Genomic DNA, 19,838 nt, shown 5'->3' on the forward strand with positions numbered 1-19,838 from the left:
TAGACCCTTATCAGTAGTTCTCCTTTTTGCCCTTTGAAGCATGTGACCTACTCCCTGTTTTACACCCTCTCACCTTTTGAAACCCTTAATAAAAAACTTGCTGGTTTGAGGCTCAGGTGGGCATCACAGTACTACCGATATGTGATGTCACCCCCGGCAGCCCAGCTGTAAAATTCCTCTCTTTGTACTCTCTCTCTTTATTTCTCAGCCAGCTGACACTTATGGAAAATAGAAAGAACCTACATTGAAATATTGGGGGCAGGTTCCCCCAATATCTGGTGCCCAATGTGGGATACTGATTCTACAAGCATGAGCCACTGCATCTGGCCTCTTCTTTTGATTTTTTTTTTTTCAAACTTTTACAAATGTAGAAACCATTCTTAGCTTTTGGGCATTACCAAACCCGGCAGTGGAAGGCTCGGTTCACCAACATCATTTGCAGTTCCCCGCTTTATATTATGGGTTTTTTTTTTTGTTTTTTTGTTTTATTGAGACAGAGTTTCACTCTTGTTGCCCAGGCTGTAGTGTGGCTCACTGCAACCTCCACTTCCCAGGTTCAAGCCATTCTCCTGCCTCAGCCTCTCAAGTAGCTGGGATTACAGACACTCACCACCACACCTGGCTAATTTTGTATTTTTAGTAGAGATGAGGTTTCACCATGTTGGCCAGGCTGGTCTCGAAATCCTGACCTCAGGTGATCCACCCACCTTGGCCTCCCAAAGTGCCGGGATTACAGGCTTGAGCTACCACGCCTGGCTAGGTTGGTTCTCAATGGAGTGGTTTGTTTTTGGAGCTGCTCTGCGCAGTGGGGACCAGAATAGGCCTGGGTTCCTAGCCCATTGCTATTCCTTACCAGCTGTGGATTCTAAGGAAAGTCATTTAATCTCCCTGGACCTTAGATTCCTCATCCCTGAAGCCCAAGGATAAAACAAAACAAAACAAACCAACCCATCATGTAAAGTGGGGAACTACAAACGATACAGGTGAACCATGCCTACCACCCCACTCACAGGCTATGATGACAAAAACGTGGCTACATCTGGGACCACCCCCCAACCCCCACTTTGTACGTAGGAAATACGGAATTGAGGATGGAGACCCACAGTATGTCCAGAGCATCCCCAAAGACCACAGTGCCCGCCTGGAGCCCTCCAGAGAGTGCGCACTCCCTGGGGTGCCAGCCAGAGACAACTTGCCCTGAGGCTTGGAACTCGATTCTCCGCGTGCCAGAGAAGGGGTGGGACTGCAGAACCCCCAACCCCGCAATCTGGGTCGGGGAGCCTGGCGCACTGCGGGCCGCTCCCTCTAACCCTGGGCTTCCCTGGCGTCCAGGGCCGTCGGGGCCGAGTCCCGATTCGCTCCCACCCCGAAGCCGCGCCAGGGCCAAGGAGGGCGCAGCCGTATGCCCCAGCCTGCTCCGCGGAGCCCCTCACAGCCACCCCCGCCCCGACCGCGCCCCGCGCGGCTCGAAGCACCTTCCCGAGGGGCTGGTCCTTGCGCCATAGTCGGGCCGGAGCCTCTGGAGGGACATCAAGGATTTCTCGCTCCTACCAGCCACCCCCAAATTTTTGGGAGGTACCCAAGGGTGCGCGCGTGGCTCATGGCGCGCCGAGGCCCTCCCTCGAGGCCCCGCGAGGTGCACACTGCGGGCCCAGGGCTAGCAGCCGCCCGGCACGTCGCTACCCTGAGGGGCGGGGCGGGAGCTGGCGCTAGAAATGCGCCGGGGCCTGCGGGGCAGTTGCGCAAGTTGTGATCGGGCCGCTATAAGAGGGGCGGGCAGGCATGGAGCCCCGTAGGAATCGCAGCGCCAGCGGTTGCAAGGTAAGGCCCCGGCGCGCTCCTTCCTCCTTCTCTGCTGGTCTTTCTTGGCAGGCCACAGGGCCCCACACAACTCTGGATCCCGGGGAAACTGAGTCAGGAGGGAGGCAGGGCGGATGGCTTAGTTCTGGACTATGATAGCTTTGTACCGAGTTCTAGCCAGATAGAAGGTTACCGGGAGCTGGGGAGCGCTGGATTTGCTGCTGGGCTGTGCCGGTGCCCAGAAGGCAGGACCTTGCAGAACCAGCCAGGTCCCTGGGAGACTGTCAGACCCACCAACCTCGTGGCATTCGCAGAGCTGAGATGCATTGGAAATTGCCTTGGGCACATCCCCAAAGATCAGGATGTGCCACCCCAGTCTGAAGGAGATAAAGTTGGGGGTAGGAGGGACGCAGATGCAAGTGATCAGTCTCAGTCCTAGACATTGCCTTACTCTGCGGGTAGGAATTCAGGCTTCATTTTCCAGGGAAGTTCCTGACCTCTGAATGAGAGGGGCTGTGTAAGGCCAATGCCTAGGAGGAAGGCAACGATGAGTAGAGGTGGGGGGAAACAAGTGTCAGGAAGACTCAAAATCTTCCAGAGAAATTGTGCAGGGTCTTACCAGATCTGTCCTCAAAGCCATGCAAATTGCCTTCTTTGCAATGCATACAATGAGGTGTCTCTGGGGGTCAGAACTGGTTATTAGGGAACTTCTAGCCAGGACTGCTAAATACGCTCTGTTGGCCCACCAGGCTCGCCTATAGCCTTCCTTCAGTCTGCGCTTGGTTTGGATTTCACTGTGGGTGCCATCGCCTTTACACTCCTGTTTCTATAGTTTAAAGATAGTGGTGCTTTGGGAAAGTGACTCCTTAAATACAGTTAGGTCCAAGTGAGACAAGTGGCCTGGCTGTCATTTCAGAATAGCAGCTTCCAAGAGGTGATTAATTTCTGTTGGAAGGGTGATCTTTGGGGAGGTGGGTGAAGAGCAGAGACTTGGTGGTACCGTTCCAGGAGCACAGGCTCTCTTCCTTTGCAGTGCAGAATGACCTCTGGCAGCCGGAGTTGTGTTTGTTCTGTAGGATTCTGAGGTGGGCCATGGGCAGCTGGAACTGGGGAATTTTCCCAATCTCTTTCCTATTAGGATTGTCTGCAGAACCAAATATGGAGGCTTCTAGCAACGTGGGTGCTCCTGTTCTAATGCCCTTAGAAACAAGAAGGCCACACTGATCATTTCTCTCACTTAGGCAGGGAGACAAGGCAAGAGAGAAACAGTGGATGCTTTTCGGTTCTTTCCCTTCCCAAGCAGTTGTGGACATTGGGCTGAGGGGAACATTTCCACGTTGGCTAAAGGAGCGTCCTCCTCATATTCTGTACATTTTATACCCAAAATAACTCTTCTTGGTATTTGGGGAAATATTTTCCTCCCCCTCCATTCCAGGAAATGGCTCCAAGTGCCAAGGACAGAGCCAGGGAAGTTGCAATGAATTCCTGCCCGTCAGCCCCAGGCAGATGCCTTGCACATCTGAGTGGCCCATGCAGAGCGTGGAGGTGGCCGCCACGGAATCTGGGTCAATGTCCTACTCCCGCCCACTTAGATGCCACCAGGGGCGTGGGAGCCAAGGAGAGAAGAGGGGCTCCAGGAAGGTAGAGTCCTTGTGTCTTGTGCATCTGTGAACAGCGCTGGTATGATTTAAAGGAAAATTGAGCCAAATTCTCCGGCAGTCAGTTACCCCATCCCCACCGGGGTAGGAGTTTGGCAGCCGCAGCTCCATTCTGGCCAGTCGGCAGAGAGCCTTGAAATTCTTCTTTGTCCACACAGTTGTCTCAGAGAAACAGAGAGGTTGTTTCTGCTTAAAAACAACACACTTGGTGTCTGGGTCCACAGACTTCTTTGCACTTATTCCACGTGTGACAGCCAATGTGCCTCGTTGCTTAGCAGACAGCATGTTACCGTCTTTCCTGCTCAGTTTGTTAGCTCTCTGGAATGGAATCTATAATCAATGCCCATACCAACATTTCACTAATATCATAGGAGATTTAGTCTCCATCTGGGTGTACATTACATTTGCTCTGGGGTGCTCCAGGCTGGGGGGTTGCCAAGGAAGAGAAGAGAAACCGCAGAGAAGACGGGAGGGGAGAGCAGGGGTCTCTGAGAAGGGGAGGGGTCCCAGAGTGCAGGAGCAGGAGCCAGGCTCATGAAAGGGGCCACGGCGGGGAGTATCCAGGGACGGCAGTCAAGATGGAGCACAGCTTAGGAAGCTGAAGGGAATCCTGGCCCACCTGGGTGCTAGAGGGCACATAGGAAGTGCAGGAAGCAGACCAAGGTCCCCAAGAGAAGGAGACCTGGACACTGAAGCATTTTCTGTCTTTATTAAGACAACTCTATAAGAATTCCTGCTGGGCCAAAGTGAATTCTAGGATGTGACTTTAAGATGGGAGCAAGTGAACCATTGAGGAGGTAGGTTACCCTAGTTAGCCAATGCAGATCGAGAATGGGAAATCTCTCATTTATTCATGCAACAAATATTTAACAAAGCCCTGCCGTGTTCCAGGCCTGTGATAGATGCTGGAACAGGTACAGAGGTACAGGTGTCATTAATTGATCAGGGCAACCTCTCCTTCTGAGTCTTGCTGGAGCTTAAGATGACCCTCACACAGAGCTCAAGGGAGCCTCAAAAATTGATCAGAAGTCAGGCACCATGGCTCACGCATGTAATCCCAGCACTTTGGGAGGCCAAGGCAGGTGGATCACTGGAGCCCAGGAGTTCCAGATCAGCTGGGGCAACATGGCAAAACCCCATCTCTATAAAAAAAAAATTAACTGGATGTGATGGTACACACCTGTAGTCCCTGCTACTTGGGAGGCTGAGAGGTGGGAGAATTGCTTGAGCCCGGGAAGTCGGGGGTCCAGTGAGCCTTGATCACACCACTGCACTCCAGCCTGAGTGACAGAGCGAGACCCTGACACACACACACACACACACACAAGATTAGAGCTGAAACAGGAGTAGAAACCTATCTGTATCTCTGATGAGATCAGATCTTTCTGATGAACAGAAAGAATGTAACCCCTGTACTCACACCCTCTCTGCTGGTTACATATGTTAACACGATTTCTCAAATGAGGCTTTTGGTTGCAAATAAGAGAAAATCACTCACGCTGGCCCTGTGTTTTTCAAACTGTTTATTGTGATCAACATTTGAAAAAAGAGCCGAGACTCTCAAGAGTGCATTACCCATGGTAAGGGTGAATTTTACTTCTTGACACTTATTTCTCTTACATGTATCTATCTGTCTCAAATGAAAAATATATTTAGAAAGTTGAAAGCTCTCCAAGTGAGTATAAGAAAAGAGTATCTCACCCTGAAGGCTAAGGACAGGGAGGGCCACCAGGCCTCACGAGGACCCAGGAAGCACCAGGCCTCACGAGGACCCAGGAACCACAAAGAAGGCTAGGAAGGAGCACAGGCAGTGACCATACTCTGGCTCAGTGGCTATGTGGGCTCTGGTCTCTCTCAGCTGTTCCATGCATATGAGGCCAAATGTGGCTACCCTAGAGCTTCTGAGCCCTCAACAGAGATGAACTGGACTCTCTGCAGCCCCACTCTAAATTCCTAAGAGAGAAGTTGATTGACCCAATCAGGGTCAGGAGAAGGAAGGGAGGAGGAAAGGGAGAAGAGAAGAGCCTCTTGGTCTCTTGCCTACCACTGGCCAGGCAGTTGTAGCCAAGGGGGCTGGAGTGTAAATGCAAACATAGCCATCAAGGGTTGTGTATGTGTGTGTGTGTGTCTGTGTGTGTGTATGTGTGTCTCTTTGGTAGGTTAGATCTCCCATGAGGTCCCTACTAAACAGACTTAAGCCCCCAAAATTTTAGCTCTCCAGCCTCACACACTCCACCCCTCTACCATATTGAATCTTCCCAAACTAACCATGGCTTTCCCTAACTCCGGAGCTTGGCCTGGAATGCCCTGCTTCCCCTCTTTCCCCTGGGGAACGCCTGTCCTTCAGGCCTCAGTTCACACACTGCCTCCCTTGCAAAGCTCTCCTCCCATCCCCAGAGAACCTTTTCCCCTTTGTTCTTTGGGTTCTATGCTTCTTCCCTCATAACTCCCACTAGGTTGTGTTAAAATGAGTTGTTCAAGGTCCTGTCTGTTCCACTAGATTCTGAGCAACCTGGAGAATGAAGATCCAAACTTCGCTGCCTTTATTTCCTCCTTTGTTCTTTTCTCATCCCCAAGTCCCTTCCAACTTGGAGTTATGAAGAAAGGAAGGAAGGAAGGGTGGGAGGGAAGAACAGGAGGGGATCCCACAGGAGAATGTGTATAGGGAGAGGACTCAGACTAGCTAAAGCTTTTCCCTCATAATTAATAGCAAATGCCATGTTACCTGAATTTAATTCACAGTAGCATACAAAAGACTCGCTTTGTTCTCCCCATTGATGTCATTGGAGGGCTGTGGGCAGGCCTGATCTTGGCTCAGGAGGCCCTCCAGCCTGGATCTAAAGAGCAGCAGACGGGCCAGGCTCGGTGGCTCATGCCTGTAATCCCAGCACTTTGGGAGGCCGAGGCGGGTGGATCACGAGGTCAGGAGTTTGAGACCAGCCTGGCCAAGATGGTGAAGCCTCGTCTCTACTAAAAATACAAAAATTAGCCAGGTGCGGTGGTGGGCGCCTGTATTTCCAGCTACTAGGGAGGCTGAGGAGGCTGAGGCAGGAGAATCACTTGAACCCGGGAGGCGGAGGTTGCAGTGAGCCGAGGTCACGCCACTGCACTCTAGCCTGGGCAACAGAGCAAGACTCCGTCAAAAAAAATAAAAAAATAAAAAAAAAAAGAGGAGCAGACATCTCTGCCCATCCTAACTCCCACTTTGACATTGAGGTCCCCAGGATGGAGGGTCTGCCTCCATCTGCCTTGTCCCCTGCAATGGTGGGAAGGTGATGGAGCTCAAGTCTAGAGGCCACCAGCTTCTTAGGGAGGTAGGAGGTGGAGGGTGGGGTGCGGGCCCTGCACACAACTGCCAAGTGAGGATGGGGGTGGGAGTCCACCTGAGGATAAGTAACAGTGAGGCTGGTGCAAAGGACCCAGGTGGAGGTAGACAGCAGAATTTGTGGTGGGGTGGATGGCACATTATATAAGCCTCTCTTGCTGCCCTGTTTACTGAGATTGTTTCATTATCTTTTTTGGCTTTTGTTTTTAAGAGATGGGGTCTTGCTGTGTCACACAGGCTGGAGTGCACTGTGTGATCATAACTCACTGCAGCCTCGACATCCTGGGCTCAAGCAAACCTCCCACCTTGGCCTCCCAAGTAGCTGGGACCACAAGCGTTTGCCACCACACTCAGCTATTTTTATTTTTATTATTATTTTTTTTTAGAGATGGGGTCTTGCTGTGTCGCCCAGGCTGGTCTTGAACTCCTGGGCTCAAGCGATCCTCCTGCCTTGGCCTCCCAAAGTCCTGGGATTATAGGCTGAGCCACCACACCCAGCCACATTTCATCTGTGTAGCCCCAGGGGCTCCACATTCTACTTTTCTCATTTCTTCTCCAGGGTACCCATGGCAAGGGATGAGGGTAGAAGATGGGGCAGCCAGGCCTTGATTAAAGGAGAAGGAAGGCAGCCTGTGGAGAGGGCAGCCCAGGGAGTGCAGAAAGAAGTGGGCCGTGAGGGAGACAGCAGAGTGCAGGCTGCGTCCCAAATGAGCACAAGGCCCACTGTGAGCCCACCATCTTCCTAGAGACCCCTCTCCTCTCCAGGAGCTGCTTCAGTAGCACTCAGAGGAAAGAATGATGCTGTATCAACATTTCAGCAGCTCATCTTTTAACTCTAAGAAAATGGCAGCTCCTAAATGTTCAAAACTGCTTTGGAAACTTCTGGAGAGAGGTTTTGCAGCTCAGGCAGACAGCTGATCGTGGCCTTTCTTCCACCCCAACCCATGCTCTCCCCATGCTTTCCTGCCACAGCTGCAGCGGGCCCCTGGGTCCTACATTTGCAGCCCTTTGTCTCTGAGCTCAGACTTCCAATTCCAAGCAGCAGCTGGGCAGGCTCACCAGCATGTCCAGCCAGTACTAGGACATCAGCAGGAGCCCAACCACCTCTTTCCAAAACCTCTCCTCATGTCTCTCCTAGTTTCCATCTCCATCCTTCTAGTCAGCCAGGCTGAAAACATTTGCTCCTCAGGGTGCAGAAGGAAAAGCTTTGCCTCCCTTCCTGGTGCTCACTGCCCCTGCGATTCCAGCCCAAGCCCTCCCCGGCTCCTCACCCTGGTGTCAGCTGGAAGCCACCATCTCCTAAACCCACCTGTGTTCTTCCACCTCTGCCAGGGCTGCCCTCTCCTCCACCTTCACAAACTCAATTCCTACCCATTCTCAGGTCCCTTATCAAATGCCATCTCCTCCATGATGCCTCCCTGATTCCCCTGCTGGAAATAATGGTGATAACAGCTAAGGCATTGGGGTTGGCTACGTGCCAGGCAAGGAGTTGGCACTTTACATGCTTTATCTCATTTCAGCCACATAACATCGACAGGTGGCATTATGATTCATATCATCCCCATCTGATAGCCAGGAAAACTGAGTCCCAAAGAGGTTAGCCACTTTCCTAGGGCCCTGTGCTCTGACTCAAGCATAGCTCTGAGGAACTCTAGCATTCATCAGTTTAAGCACCATGACTTTCTTTGCTGAGTCACCCAAGGCATTTCTTCGTTTAAATGTTCTTCCTTGGCCAGGCGCAGTGGCTCAGGCCCAATGCAGTGGCTCACGCCTGTAATCTCAACACTTTGGGAGGACAAGGTGGGCAGATCATCTGAGGTCAGGAGTTCAAGACCAGCCTGGCCAACATGGTGAAACCCCATCTCTACTAAAAATACAAAAAAATGAGGCTGGGTGTGATGACTCACACCTGTAATCCCAGCACTTTGGGAGGCCGAGGCAGGTGGATTACATGAGGTCAGGAGTTCGAGACCAGCCTGGCCAACATGGTGAAACCCCATCTCTACTAAAAATACAAAAAATTAGCCAGGCATGGTGGCAGGCACCTGTAATCCCAGCTACTTGGGAGGCTGAGGCAGGAAAATGGCTTGAACCCGGGAGGTGGAGGTTGCAGTGAGCCAAGATTGCACCATTGCACTCCAGCCTGGGCAAAAAGAGGGAAACATCGTCTAAAAAAGAAAAAAAAAAATTAGCCAGGCTGGGTGGTGCATGCCCGTAATTCCAGCTACTCAGGAGGATGAAGCAAGAGAATTGCTTGAACCCAGGAGGCAGAGATTACAGTGAGCTGAGATCACACCACTGCACTCCAGCCTAGGTAAAGAACAAGACTCCATCTCAAAAATAAATAAATAGAAATAAATGTTCTTCCTTGCATTGAAGTTAAATATGTAAATTCTCAAACCAGTTGCTTAAGGGCACAGTTTTGTTCTTTACCTATATTTTTAACAAATATTTTACGTAAGTAGTTGACAAAAATCAAATACTGTGTACACTACCGAGGCTTCCCTGGGAAAGCCATCAGCCTCTGCCCCATCCCTTCCCACTCCTGATTCCACTTTCCTGTGGTTCCATATCTTTTTCATGTCTGTTTCTGGCCCACAGCGGGCGATCAATACATGTTAGCCACCAACCATCAGACCTATATTGAGTAATTATGGTATGTCAGGCACTATGCTCAATGAAATTGTATTAGGCTTGTACAAAAGTAATTGTGGTTTTTAAGAGTAATGGCAAAAACAGCAGTTACTTTTGCACCAACTATTTGCTGCCTTGAATTATTCCTCCTCTCCTCATCCCTAAACCCTGCTCCTCCCAGCCATTCTTCCTCCCCTTCTTGGGCCATGGCCAGGCCCCACCCAGGTACTAAGACTCAGGTGAACCAAGGAAGACTTAATGCCCACTCTTTTCTGATGCCCATGTTGGCATGTGTTAAGTCGGTTAGCATTAAGTTTGGCTGCATTTAGCAGAGACCCAAAAGAACAGTGGCTTTTAAAAGGCAGAGGTTATGTCTCTCACACACACCCAGCACAAGTCCAAGACCAGCATGGCATCTCAGCTCCATCAACCTCAGGAACCGAGCTCCTGCAGCTCCCTGCCCTGCAGTTGATAAGGTGAGGTCTTCGTCCTCCTGGTTCAAGATGGTGCTAGAATGTTGGCTACCATATCTATAGTCCAGGCATCAGAATGGAGCAAGGGATGAAAAAGGAAGAGATGAAGGCACACGACAGGTTCCTGAGAGCTGGCACAGGACACTTCTGCTTATATTTCACTGGCCAGAATTTAGTCACATGGTCACACCTAGTTGGGAGACTCTGAGAAGTAAAGTATTTATTCTAGATGGCCATATCCCTACCTAAGACTTGGAGTTTTCTATGACTGGGGAAGAATGGAAGACAAGATATTGGGAAAGACTAGCAGCCTCTACTAAAAGGGTGATCTGTGTTGATGTGTGTGTGTGTGTGATGTGTGTATGAGCATGTGTGTTATGTGTTGTGTGTTGGTGGGGCAGATTCTTGCGAGCACTTTGGTCTCAGATGGACCTGCTACCAGTTCTCTCTGCAGACCCCCATAGGTTTCTCCTAAACCTGGCCTCTCCTACTAGGCAGCCTTACTCAGCGGCAGCTTCTCAGCTCCATGTTTTCAAGGAACCACAATTTATTTCCAGCATCCACTGAAGCATATTATCAGTGGTGATAGAGGGGGCTTGTAAAACTGTTTTTCCACTTAGGTATTAGAGGGTGGCCATTATTCGAGAGTGACTATGACCACAGTTAATCTGGTAATAAATTCTCTTGGGTAGGAGGGTGTCATCAACACATGAATCTTAGAAAAGGAGGCAAGCTGATCTTGTGCCGCATGGGGAAGACCCAGAGACACCAGGCGCCCTGTTAAGATAGCCCATGGGAGGCAGTGGGCCAAATGCTTGATTCACAGTTGGGCTACAGGTAGTGTTGCCCAGGGTTTCAAGCCCTGCCTGGTAATTGTAATAATTTACTCCCCTCACCCTGCTCTGGACACGCACACCATGGGCAGGGGCTTCACAGGTTCATCTCATTTACCCTTTTGAGCCAGGTGGTGGTGTTAGCTCCATTTTAGTGAAAGGAAAGGATGCTTTAAGGAAGCATCTTGCCCGGAGACACAAAGCTAACAAGAGTGGAGCCTGCAGCTGGAGCCGCAGAGCCTAATCACTACACCTGCCCATCTCTGCTAGGGTTTCATGACTTCGTATCGGGGATTAGCACTATTTAACTCTGTTGCACAAACATTTGGTGTATTATTCAGGTAACGAGTAGCTAATAGAGGAAGTTTTACTTTTTTAAGACATAAATTTGCCTCTTCCCAAATTACTTGGTACGTAGTACTTTTCATGTTTGAAGTTGAGATGTGGGTACAATACCATAGCTTTATTCCAGAGCAGGGTATTTGTTTCCAAATGCCATGTTCCCAGCAGCTGCCCTTGACTGGTAATTGGGGTTTGATTTGGGCTTTTCCTTAAATCCTTGAGGAGCTGGAGGGGTGGGTGGCTCGCACTCCTGCTTTCTGGATCTGAATCCTGACTCTGTCATGGACCTGTTTGACTTTGGGCAAGTTGACTCCTATTCCTGAGCCCCATATTTTTCTCTTTTGTAAAATTCAGATTAAAAAAACATGGCTTTGATCAAACATTATAAATAATATATAGACAGACTGCTTGTTTTTATTGTATTGCCAGAAATGAATCCTACTAATATTGCCATCTATGGACAGAAAATATATTACCTGTCTTCATCAAGACCCAGACGAGGAAGAACACGAAAAGTGGAGATTAATTTTACTGCCATCTCCAGAACCTTCATCCTAATATTTACTTACATTTTATTATTATTTCAGGCTCATGCACATATACTTAGCATGGATCATTGGCCACAGACTCGCATACATTTAACTTTATTACCTTTTGCCTCATGTATCTCATTAAAACTTTGCTGCTTAATCAAGGATCTGCATATTATTTTAATTTTAGAATTCACAGTTCCAAGACTTTGAAAGTTTCAAGCGTTCTGGGTGAATGTGTTATGCTCTCTCCCGCCACCATGTCTTTATACCCCCTGATTTCTCAGCCACTATGGCAACCACTTTCTACTCTTAGTAGCCCATATTCAGTCCAATCCCCAGCTCAGGAGACACTTCTTCCAGGGAGCCCCCTATGCGTTCCGGTGGTATCTTGTACCTGCCCTTTTTGCAAAGCTCTTTCCTCCTGGCTTAGAATGGCCATTGACCTGTTTGTTTCTCCTATTAAACTGTAAGCCACTCGAGGGTAGAGAGCATCTGTTGTTCACCATTGCATCCTCGGTGCTGAGCACTGTGTCTGACATATTATTTAGAAGGTCAGTAAGTGCTAGTGGGATTCAGGCTCCCAGTGGGTGGGAGAGAAAGGATGTAAGGAAGCAAGTGGTAAAGGCCCTCACAGAGTATCAGCAGGCTGGTGTGAGGGAGAAATGCAGAGGATGGGTGAGTAGCATAATCACTAATGATAGGGTAATGATAGAGCACATTTCACAACACCTTTAAGCCCTTTCACATGCATTAGATAATTTGATCCTCATAAAAGCCTAGAGATAGATATATTACAGGGATGAAGGTGGAGTATTTTGTGGCTATGTGATATGCTTAAAATTATGCAGTGAGTAAATGACTGGGTTCAAACCAGACCTTAAAAGTCTGTTATTTTTCCCTTGAGCATGCAATGAAGTCTACATCATCCCTACCATGTCCATTTGATCACACCCTGGCCTCACAGCTCTGTGGTCTACAGGATACTTCATGGTGGTTTTATTGACCAGACAATAATCCTCTTCCTAAGGGGATGCATTTCATTAATACATATGTAGATAATGAATTGTCTTTGACTTTGAGGGGATGGTAGCCAGAGCAGAAAGCAAAGCTGATTTTCATCCCCGTCTGGTAATGTGGTTGGTAATGTGAAGATGGGTGTATTCTGAGATACTGGCTCCTTGCAGTGTGTGGTTCCTTCTGTTTTCAGGCCCAAGAAGCACATCCTGGGAAGGAAAATGCATTGGGGAACCCTGTGCGGATTCTTGTGGCTTTGGCCCTATCTTTTCTATGTCCAAGCTGTGCCCATCCAAAAAGTCCAAGATGACACCAAAACCCTCATCAAGACAATTGTCACCAGGATCAATGACATTTCACACACGGTAAGGAGAGTATGCGGGGACAAAGTAGAACTGCAGCCAGCCCAGCACTGGCTCCTAGTGGCACTGGACCCAGATAGTCCAAGAAACATTTATTGAACGCCTCCTGAATGCCAGGCACCTACTGGAAGCTGAGAAGGATTTGAAAGCACAGGGCTCCACTCTTTCTGGTTGTTTCTTTTGGCCCCTCTGCCTGCTGAGATTCCAGGGGTGAGTGGTTCTAATTCTAAACCACTCCGAGAACATTTGATTTTGCTACATGTTTCCATTTAAAAATCATAGGATTTGGGCTGGGTGTGGTGGCTTGCACCTGTCATCCCAGCACTTTGGGAGGCCAAAGCAGGAGGATCATTCGAGCCCAAGAGTTCGAGACCAGCCTGGGCAGCATAGGGAGACCCCATCTCTACAAAAATAATAAAAAATGTTAGCTAGGCATGGTGGTGTGTACCTGTGGTCCCAGCTAGGGGAGGCTGAGATGGAAGGATCACCTGAGCCTGGGAGGTTGAGGCTGCAGTGGGCCCTGATCATGCCACCGTGCTCCAACCTGGGTGACAGAGCGAGACCCTGTCTCAAAATAAATAAATAAATAAATAAAAATCATAGGATTTGATCAGGCACGATGGGTCACATCTGTAAGCCCATTGCTTTAGGAGGCCAAGGCAGGAGGATCAGTTGAGGCCAGGAGTTCAAGACCACCTGGGCAACATGGCAAGACCTCTCTCTCTAATTTTTAAAAAATAAAAATTAAAAATAAGAAAAAAATCATAGGATTCTCATGAGGCCTCATGTGCTTATTTTCAACCTACCAAGGGGAAACCCAGGCCTCAGAGATTAGCTGAGCCACATGCAGGCACAGCCACTGTCTCTTTCCTTCCTGTCCCCTCTGTCCCCACCTTCTGCACTCGCCTTCCTCCCTGACTTCACTTCCTTGAATCTTAGTGCCTACGACCAGAGGGAGCTGTGAATTTCCTTGTGTCCCATTGGCAGGTGCAAGACCCCCAGAAGCATCTCCTCAGGGCCTCTATCCCATCTCTAGATGTGCTTGTCATTAGGGTTCTTGTAGTTCCAGCTGATCTCTGGCCCTGCCGCTCAAAGATACCCAAAAGAGCGAGTCTACCCTTTTTCACGTTCAACCCTCTACTGATTTGCAAATAGCAGTCAGTGCCCACCCTGGTCTTTTCTCTGGGGTCCAGCAGGCCTAGACCTTCAGCCATTTTCCTGATGAGGTCTGTATTTGAAATTAGGAAGATTAAGTTTGAATCTTCACACTTCTGATGTCTGTGAGATCTTCAGCAAGTTCCTTAATGTCTTTAAGCCTTGTTTTCATCATCTGGATAATGGGGATATCACACACTATTCACAAGGTTGTTATGAGGCCTAAATTAGCTAAAGCAATTGAATCCTCCTTACCCCCTGCATGGAGCTTTCTGGAGACTTCCACGTCTCCTGGTCATTGTGGGTGTCTCATGGTAGTCTTGGGCAGTTAGGGAGAAGTTAGGTGTCTGGAAGCAAAGATGGCTCAGAACTAGATAGAGTCTTGGGCATTTTATAGATAAAAACTCTTGTCTCCTTTAAAAATAATAAAAAAAATTTAGCTGGGCATATTAGCCACTCAGCAAGACTGCACGTGATAGATCCCGAGTGCCCCACCTTGGGTGGTGTAATACACGATATCACGGGAGCCCCGGGTAGTAACCACGGAGGTGTCAGCCTCAGTGCTGTGGGCAGATGGATGGGGAGAGCCTCCTGGAACTGGAGTCACTGGAGCAGGGTTGGGGGGCCTCACTGAGGGTACGGCCTTGATCTCTAAGGAGGAGGGACTGCCTGGAAAAGCTGACTGGGAGGGAGGACTCGGCTGGGGGTAGAAGGGACTAGGGAAGGCTGGGGGTGGGGGTGCTTATGGAGGACCTCAGATGCCTGGGGAACAGACTCCACTAAATAAAACATAGGAAACCATGGCTGGTTCTTCAGCAGAGGCCATGTAGAGAAAGGAATGACCTAGGAAAGTTGGCCTGGAAGTGGAGGGAAGGATGGTGTGGGAAGAGCAGGAATCTCGGAGACCAGCTTAGAGGCTTGGCAGTCACCTGGGTGCAGGATACAAGGGCCTGAGCCAAAGTGGTGAGGGAGGGTGGAAGGAGGCAGCCCAGAGAATGACCCTCCATGCCCATGGGGAAGGCAGAGGGCTCTGAGAGCGATTCCTCCCACATGCTGAGCACTTGTTCTCCCTCTTCCTCCTGCATAGCAGTCAGTCTCCTCCAAACAGAAGGTCACCGGTTTGGACTTCATTCCTGGGCTCCACCCTATCCTGACCTTATCCAAGATGGACCAGACACTGGCAGTCTACCAACAGATCCTCACCAGTATGCCTTCCAGAAACATGATCCAAATATCCAACGACCTGGAGAACCTCCGGGACCTTCTTCACGTGCTGGCCTTCTCTAAGAGCTGCCACTTGCCCTGGGCCAGTGGCCTGGAGACCTTGGACAGCCTGGGGGGTGTCCTGGAAGCTTCAGGCTACTCCACAGAGGTGGTGGCCCTGAGCAGGCTGCAGGGGTCTCTGCAGGACATGCTGTGGCAGCTGGACCTCAGCCCTGGGTGCTGAGGCCTTGAAGGTCACTCTTCCTGCAAGGACTACGTTAAGGGAAGGAACTCTGGCTTCCAGGTATCTCCAGGATTGAAGAGCATTGCATGGACACCCCTTATCCAGGACTCTGTCAATTTCCCTGACCTCTAAGCCACTCTTCCAAAGGCATAAGACCCTAAGCCTCCTTTTGCTTGAAACCAAAGATATATACACAGGATCCTATTCTCACCAGGAAGGGGGTCCACCCAGCAAAGAGTGGGCTGCATCTGGGATTCCCACCAAGGTCTTCAGCCATCAACAAGAGTTGTCTTGTCCCCTCTTGACCCATCTCCCCCTCACTGAATGCTTCAATGTGACCAGGGGTGATTTCAGAGAGGGCAGAGGGGTAGGCAGAGCCTTTGGATGACCAGAACAAGGTTCCCTCTGAGAATTCCAAGGAGTTCCATGAAGACCACATCCACACACGCAGGAACTCCCAGCAACACAAGCTGGAAGCACATGTTTATTTATTCTGCGTTTTATTCTGGATGGATTTGAAGCAAAGCACCAGCTTCTCCAGGCTCTTTGGGGTCAGCCAGGGCCAGGGGTCTCCCTGGAGTGCAGTTTCCAATCCCATAGATGGGTCTGGCTGAGGTGAACCCATTTTGAGTGACTCGAGGGTTGGGTTCATCTGAGCAAGAGCTGGCAAAGGTGGCTCTCCAGTTAGTTCTCTCGTAACTGGTTTCATTTCTACTGTGACTGATGTTAAATCACAGTGTTTGCAATGGTGTTGCCCTGAGTGGATCTCCAAGCACCAGGTTATTTTAAAAAGATTTGTTTTGTCAAGTGTCATATGTAGGTGTCTGCACCCAGGGGTGGGGAATGTTTGGGCAGAAGGGAGAAGGATCTAGAATGTGTTTGCTGAATAACATTTGTGTGGTGGGTTCTTTGGAAGGAGTGAGATCATTTTCTTACCTTCTGCAATTGCTTAGGATGTTTTTCATGAAAATAGCTCTTTCAGGGGGGTTGTGAGGCCTGGCCAGGCACCCCTGGAGAGAAGTTTCTGGCCCTGGCTGACCCCAAAGAGCCTGGAGAAGCTGATGCTTTGCTTCAAATCCATCCAGAATAAAATGCAAAGGGCTGAAAGCCATTTGTTGGGGCAGTGGTAAGCTCTGGCTTTCTCCGACTGCTAGGGAGTGGTCTTTCCTATCATGGAGTGACGGTCCCACACTGGTGACTGCGATCTTCAGAGCAGGGGTCCTTGGTGTGACCCTCTGAATGGTCCAGGGTTGATCACACTCTGGGTTTATTACATGGCAGTGTTCCTATTTGGGGCTTGCATGCCAAATTGTAGTTCTTGTCTGATTGGCTCACCCAAGCAAGGCCAAAATTACCAAAAATCTTGGGGGGTTTTTACTCCAGTGGTAAAGAAAACTCCTTTAGCAGGTGGTCCTGAGACCTGACAAGCACTGCTAGGTGAGTGCCAGGACTCCCCAGGCCAGGCCACCAGGATGGCCCTTCCCACTGGAGGTCACATTCAGGAAGATGAAAGAGGAGGTTTGGGGTTTGCCACCATCCTGCTGCTGTGTTTTTGCTATCACACAGTGGGTGGTGGATCTGTCCAAGGAAACTTGAATCAAAGCAGTTAACTTTAAGACTGAGCACCTGCTTCATGCTCAGCCCTGACTGGTGCTATAGGCTGGAGAAGCTCACCCAATAAACATTAAGATTGAGGCCTGCCCTCAGGGATCTTGCGTTCCCAGTGGTCAAACCGCACTCACCCATGTGCCAAGGTGGGGGATTTACCACAGCAGCTGAACAGCCAAATGCATGGTGCAGTTGACAGCAGGTGGGAAATGGTATGAGCTGAGGGGGGCCGTGCCCAGGGGCCCACAGGGAACCCTGCTTGCACTTTGTAACATGTTTACTTTTCAGGGCATCTTAGCTTCTATTATAGCCACATCCCTTTGAAACAAGATAACTGAGAATTTAAAAATAAGAAAATACATAAGACCATAACAGCCAACAGATGGCAGGACCAGGACTATAGCCCAGGTCCTCTGATACCCAGAGCATTACGTGAGCCAGGTAATGAGGGACTGGAACCAGGGAGACCGAGTGCTTTCTGGAAAAGAGGAGTTTCGAGGTAGAGTTTGAAGGAGGTGAGGGATGTGAATTGCCTGCAGAGAGAAGGCTGTTTTGTTGGAAGGTTTGGTGTGTGGAGATGCAGAGATAAAAGTGTGAGCAGTGAGTTACAGCGAGAGGCAGAGAAAGAAGAGACAGGAGGGAAAGGGCCATGTTGAAGGGACCTTGAAGGGTAAAGAAGTTTGATATTAAAGGAGTTAAGAGTAGCAAGTTCTAGAGAAGAGGCTGGTGCTGTGGCCAGGGTGAGAGCTGCTCTGGAAAATGTGGCCCAGATCCTCACAACCACCTAATCAGGCTGAGGTGTCTTAAGCCTTTTGCTCACAAAACCTGGCACAATGGCTAATTCCCAGAGTGTGAAACTTCCTAAGTATAAATGGTTGTCTGTTTTTGTAACTTAAAAAAAAAAAAAAAAGTTTGGCCGGGTGCGGTGGCTCACGCCTATAATCCCAGCACTTTGGGAGGCCAAGGTGGGGGGATCACAAGGTCACTAGATGGCGAGCATCCTGGCCAACATGGTGAAACCCCGTCTCTACTAAAAACACAAAAGTTAGCTGAGCGTGGTGGCGGGCGCCTATAGTCCCAGCCACTCGGGAGGCTGAAACAGGAGAATCGCTTAAACCTGGGAGGCGGAGAGTACAGTGAGCCAAGATCGCGCCACTGCACTCCAGCCTGATGACAGAGCGAGATTCCGTCTTAAAAAAAAAAAAAGTTTGTTTTTAAAAAAATCTAAATAAAATAACTTTGCCCCCTGCTCTTTGTTTCCTGTTGCCGTTCCTGGAGGGGCTTCGGGAGAGCTGTTTGTGTGTGATAGGGCAAGGCCTGGCTGGCCCACATCCATCACTGGGGTCAGCTCCGCCCCAGGCTTGGCCACAGCCAGCCGCCAGTTATTCAGGCAAAAGGATTACCCTGTAAAGAAAACAGAGCTGGGTTTGGACGCTGAGAGGACTGGGAAACAGGTTGCCGGGAGGCGCAGGAAGCACACACCAAGAGCCAGAGAGAGGCCTCTGTGCCATCCCAAGGAATGAGGACAAAGAAAGGGGTCCTCGGGAAGAAGGGATCCACTTCGGAGAGGCCCCTTAACACGGGACAGAGCAAGGACAGAAAGAGGCATCCACTGGGATGGAAGAAGGACAGGATCCACAGGGAAAGAGGGATGAGGGGAATGAAGAGAGAAGAAATAAAGAGTTCAGCATCACCTCATGATGCAACTAGTTTGGCACAATGCCCAGCACAATGTACCCCTCCATTCTGATTTGGTGGGCAGAAGAATTGAGATTCTTGGGCCAGGCACGATGGCTCATGCCTATAATCCCAGCACTTTGGAAGGTCAAGGTGGGTGGATCACTTGAGACCAAGAGTTCGAGACAAGCCTGGCCAACATAGCAAAACCCCATCTCTACTGAAAATACAAAAAGTAGCCAGGCATGGTGGCACGTGCCTGTAATCCCAGCTACTTGGCAGGCTGAGGCAGGAGAATCGCTTGAACTCAGGAGGCAGAGGTGGCAGTGAACCGAGATCATGCCACTGCACTCCAGCCTGGGTAGCAGGTGAGACTCTGTCTCAAAAAAAAAAAAAAAAAAATTGAGATTCTTGGATAGCAAGCCCATTATTTAACATGTAAGCAAATTATTCAAAAAGCTTAAAACATACCTATCAAATGTTAGACTCCTTATTAGTATTCCGCTTAATCTTAATTTGTTCAACAAACCATTCTGAGTTCAAATAGAGGTCCAAATCAACTGTATAAAAGATAACTTTGAGATGAGGAAAATTTAAATGTGGGCTCTGTTTTCTTTCTTTCTTTCTTCTTTCTTTCTTTCTTTCTTTCTTTCTTTTAAACATTTTTGCCAGTGACACAACCTCAGAAGGTCCTGAGAACATGTGTCCCAATTCCATTTCAGATGCTGATAAGAAATTCTAGTTAATTTTACTAGGTATAATGATGGCATGGTGGTGTAGTTATTCTTCAGTGCTTCCTTATGCATTCGTGATAGATGCAAACAGAAGTTTAGGGTGAAATAGCACAATGCCTGGGATTAACCTTAAAAAACTTCAGCAAAACAATTTAATATATCTTATAATTTTTTATAAATATTATATAAACTTTATATATATAACTATATATCTATATATATATCAACAAGATCAGCAAAATG

General features: G+C 49.2%; 2 protein-coding genes across 4 annotated transcripts in view; one reads left to right on the top strand and one right to left on the bottom strand.

The window, feature by feature from the left end:
• Window positions 1-19,838, bottom strand: part of RBM28 (RNA binding motif protein 28) — a 123,912-nt gene that overhangs the window by 18,992 nt on the left and 85,082 nt on the right. The gene's annotated exons all lie outside the window — the stretch shown is intronic.
• LEP (leptin) lies at window positions 1,793-18,433 on the top strand. Its single transcript, XM_003806045.5, has 3 exons — window positions 1,793-1,821; window positions 12,806-12,977; window positions 15,217-18,433. The coding sequence occupies exons 2-3, from the start codon at window positions 12,834-12,836 to the stop codon at window positions 15,574-15,576; spliced, it is 504 nt and encodes a 167-aa protein (XP_003806093.2). The 5' UTR covers window positions 1,793-1,821; window positions 12,806-12,833; the 3' UTR covers window positions 15,577-18,433.

Source organism: Pan paniscus, chromosome 6 (genome assembly GCF_029289425.2).
Source record: "Pan paniscus chromosome 6, NHGRI_mPanPan1-v2.0_pri, whole genome shotgun sequence".
Lineage (NCBI taxonomy): Eukaryota > Metazoa > Chordata > Mammalia > Primates > Hominidae > Pan > Pan paniscus.

Coding starts and splice junctions, on each gene's coding strand:
- LEP (XM_003806045.5), top strand. CDS start 12,834: ATGCATTGGGGAACCCTGTGCGGATTCTTGTGGCTTTGGCCCTATCTT. Junction 12,978..15,216: donor TCAATGACATTTCACACACG/GTAAGGAGAGTA, acceptor CCTCCTGCATAG/CAGTCAGTCTCCTCCAAACA.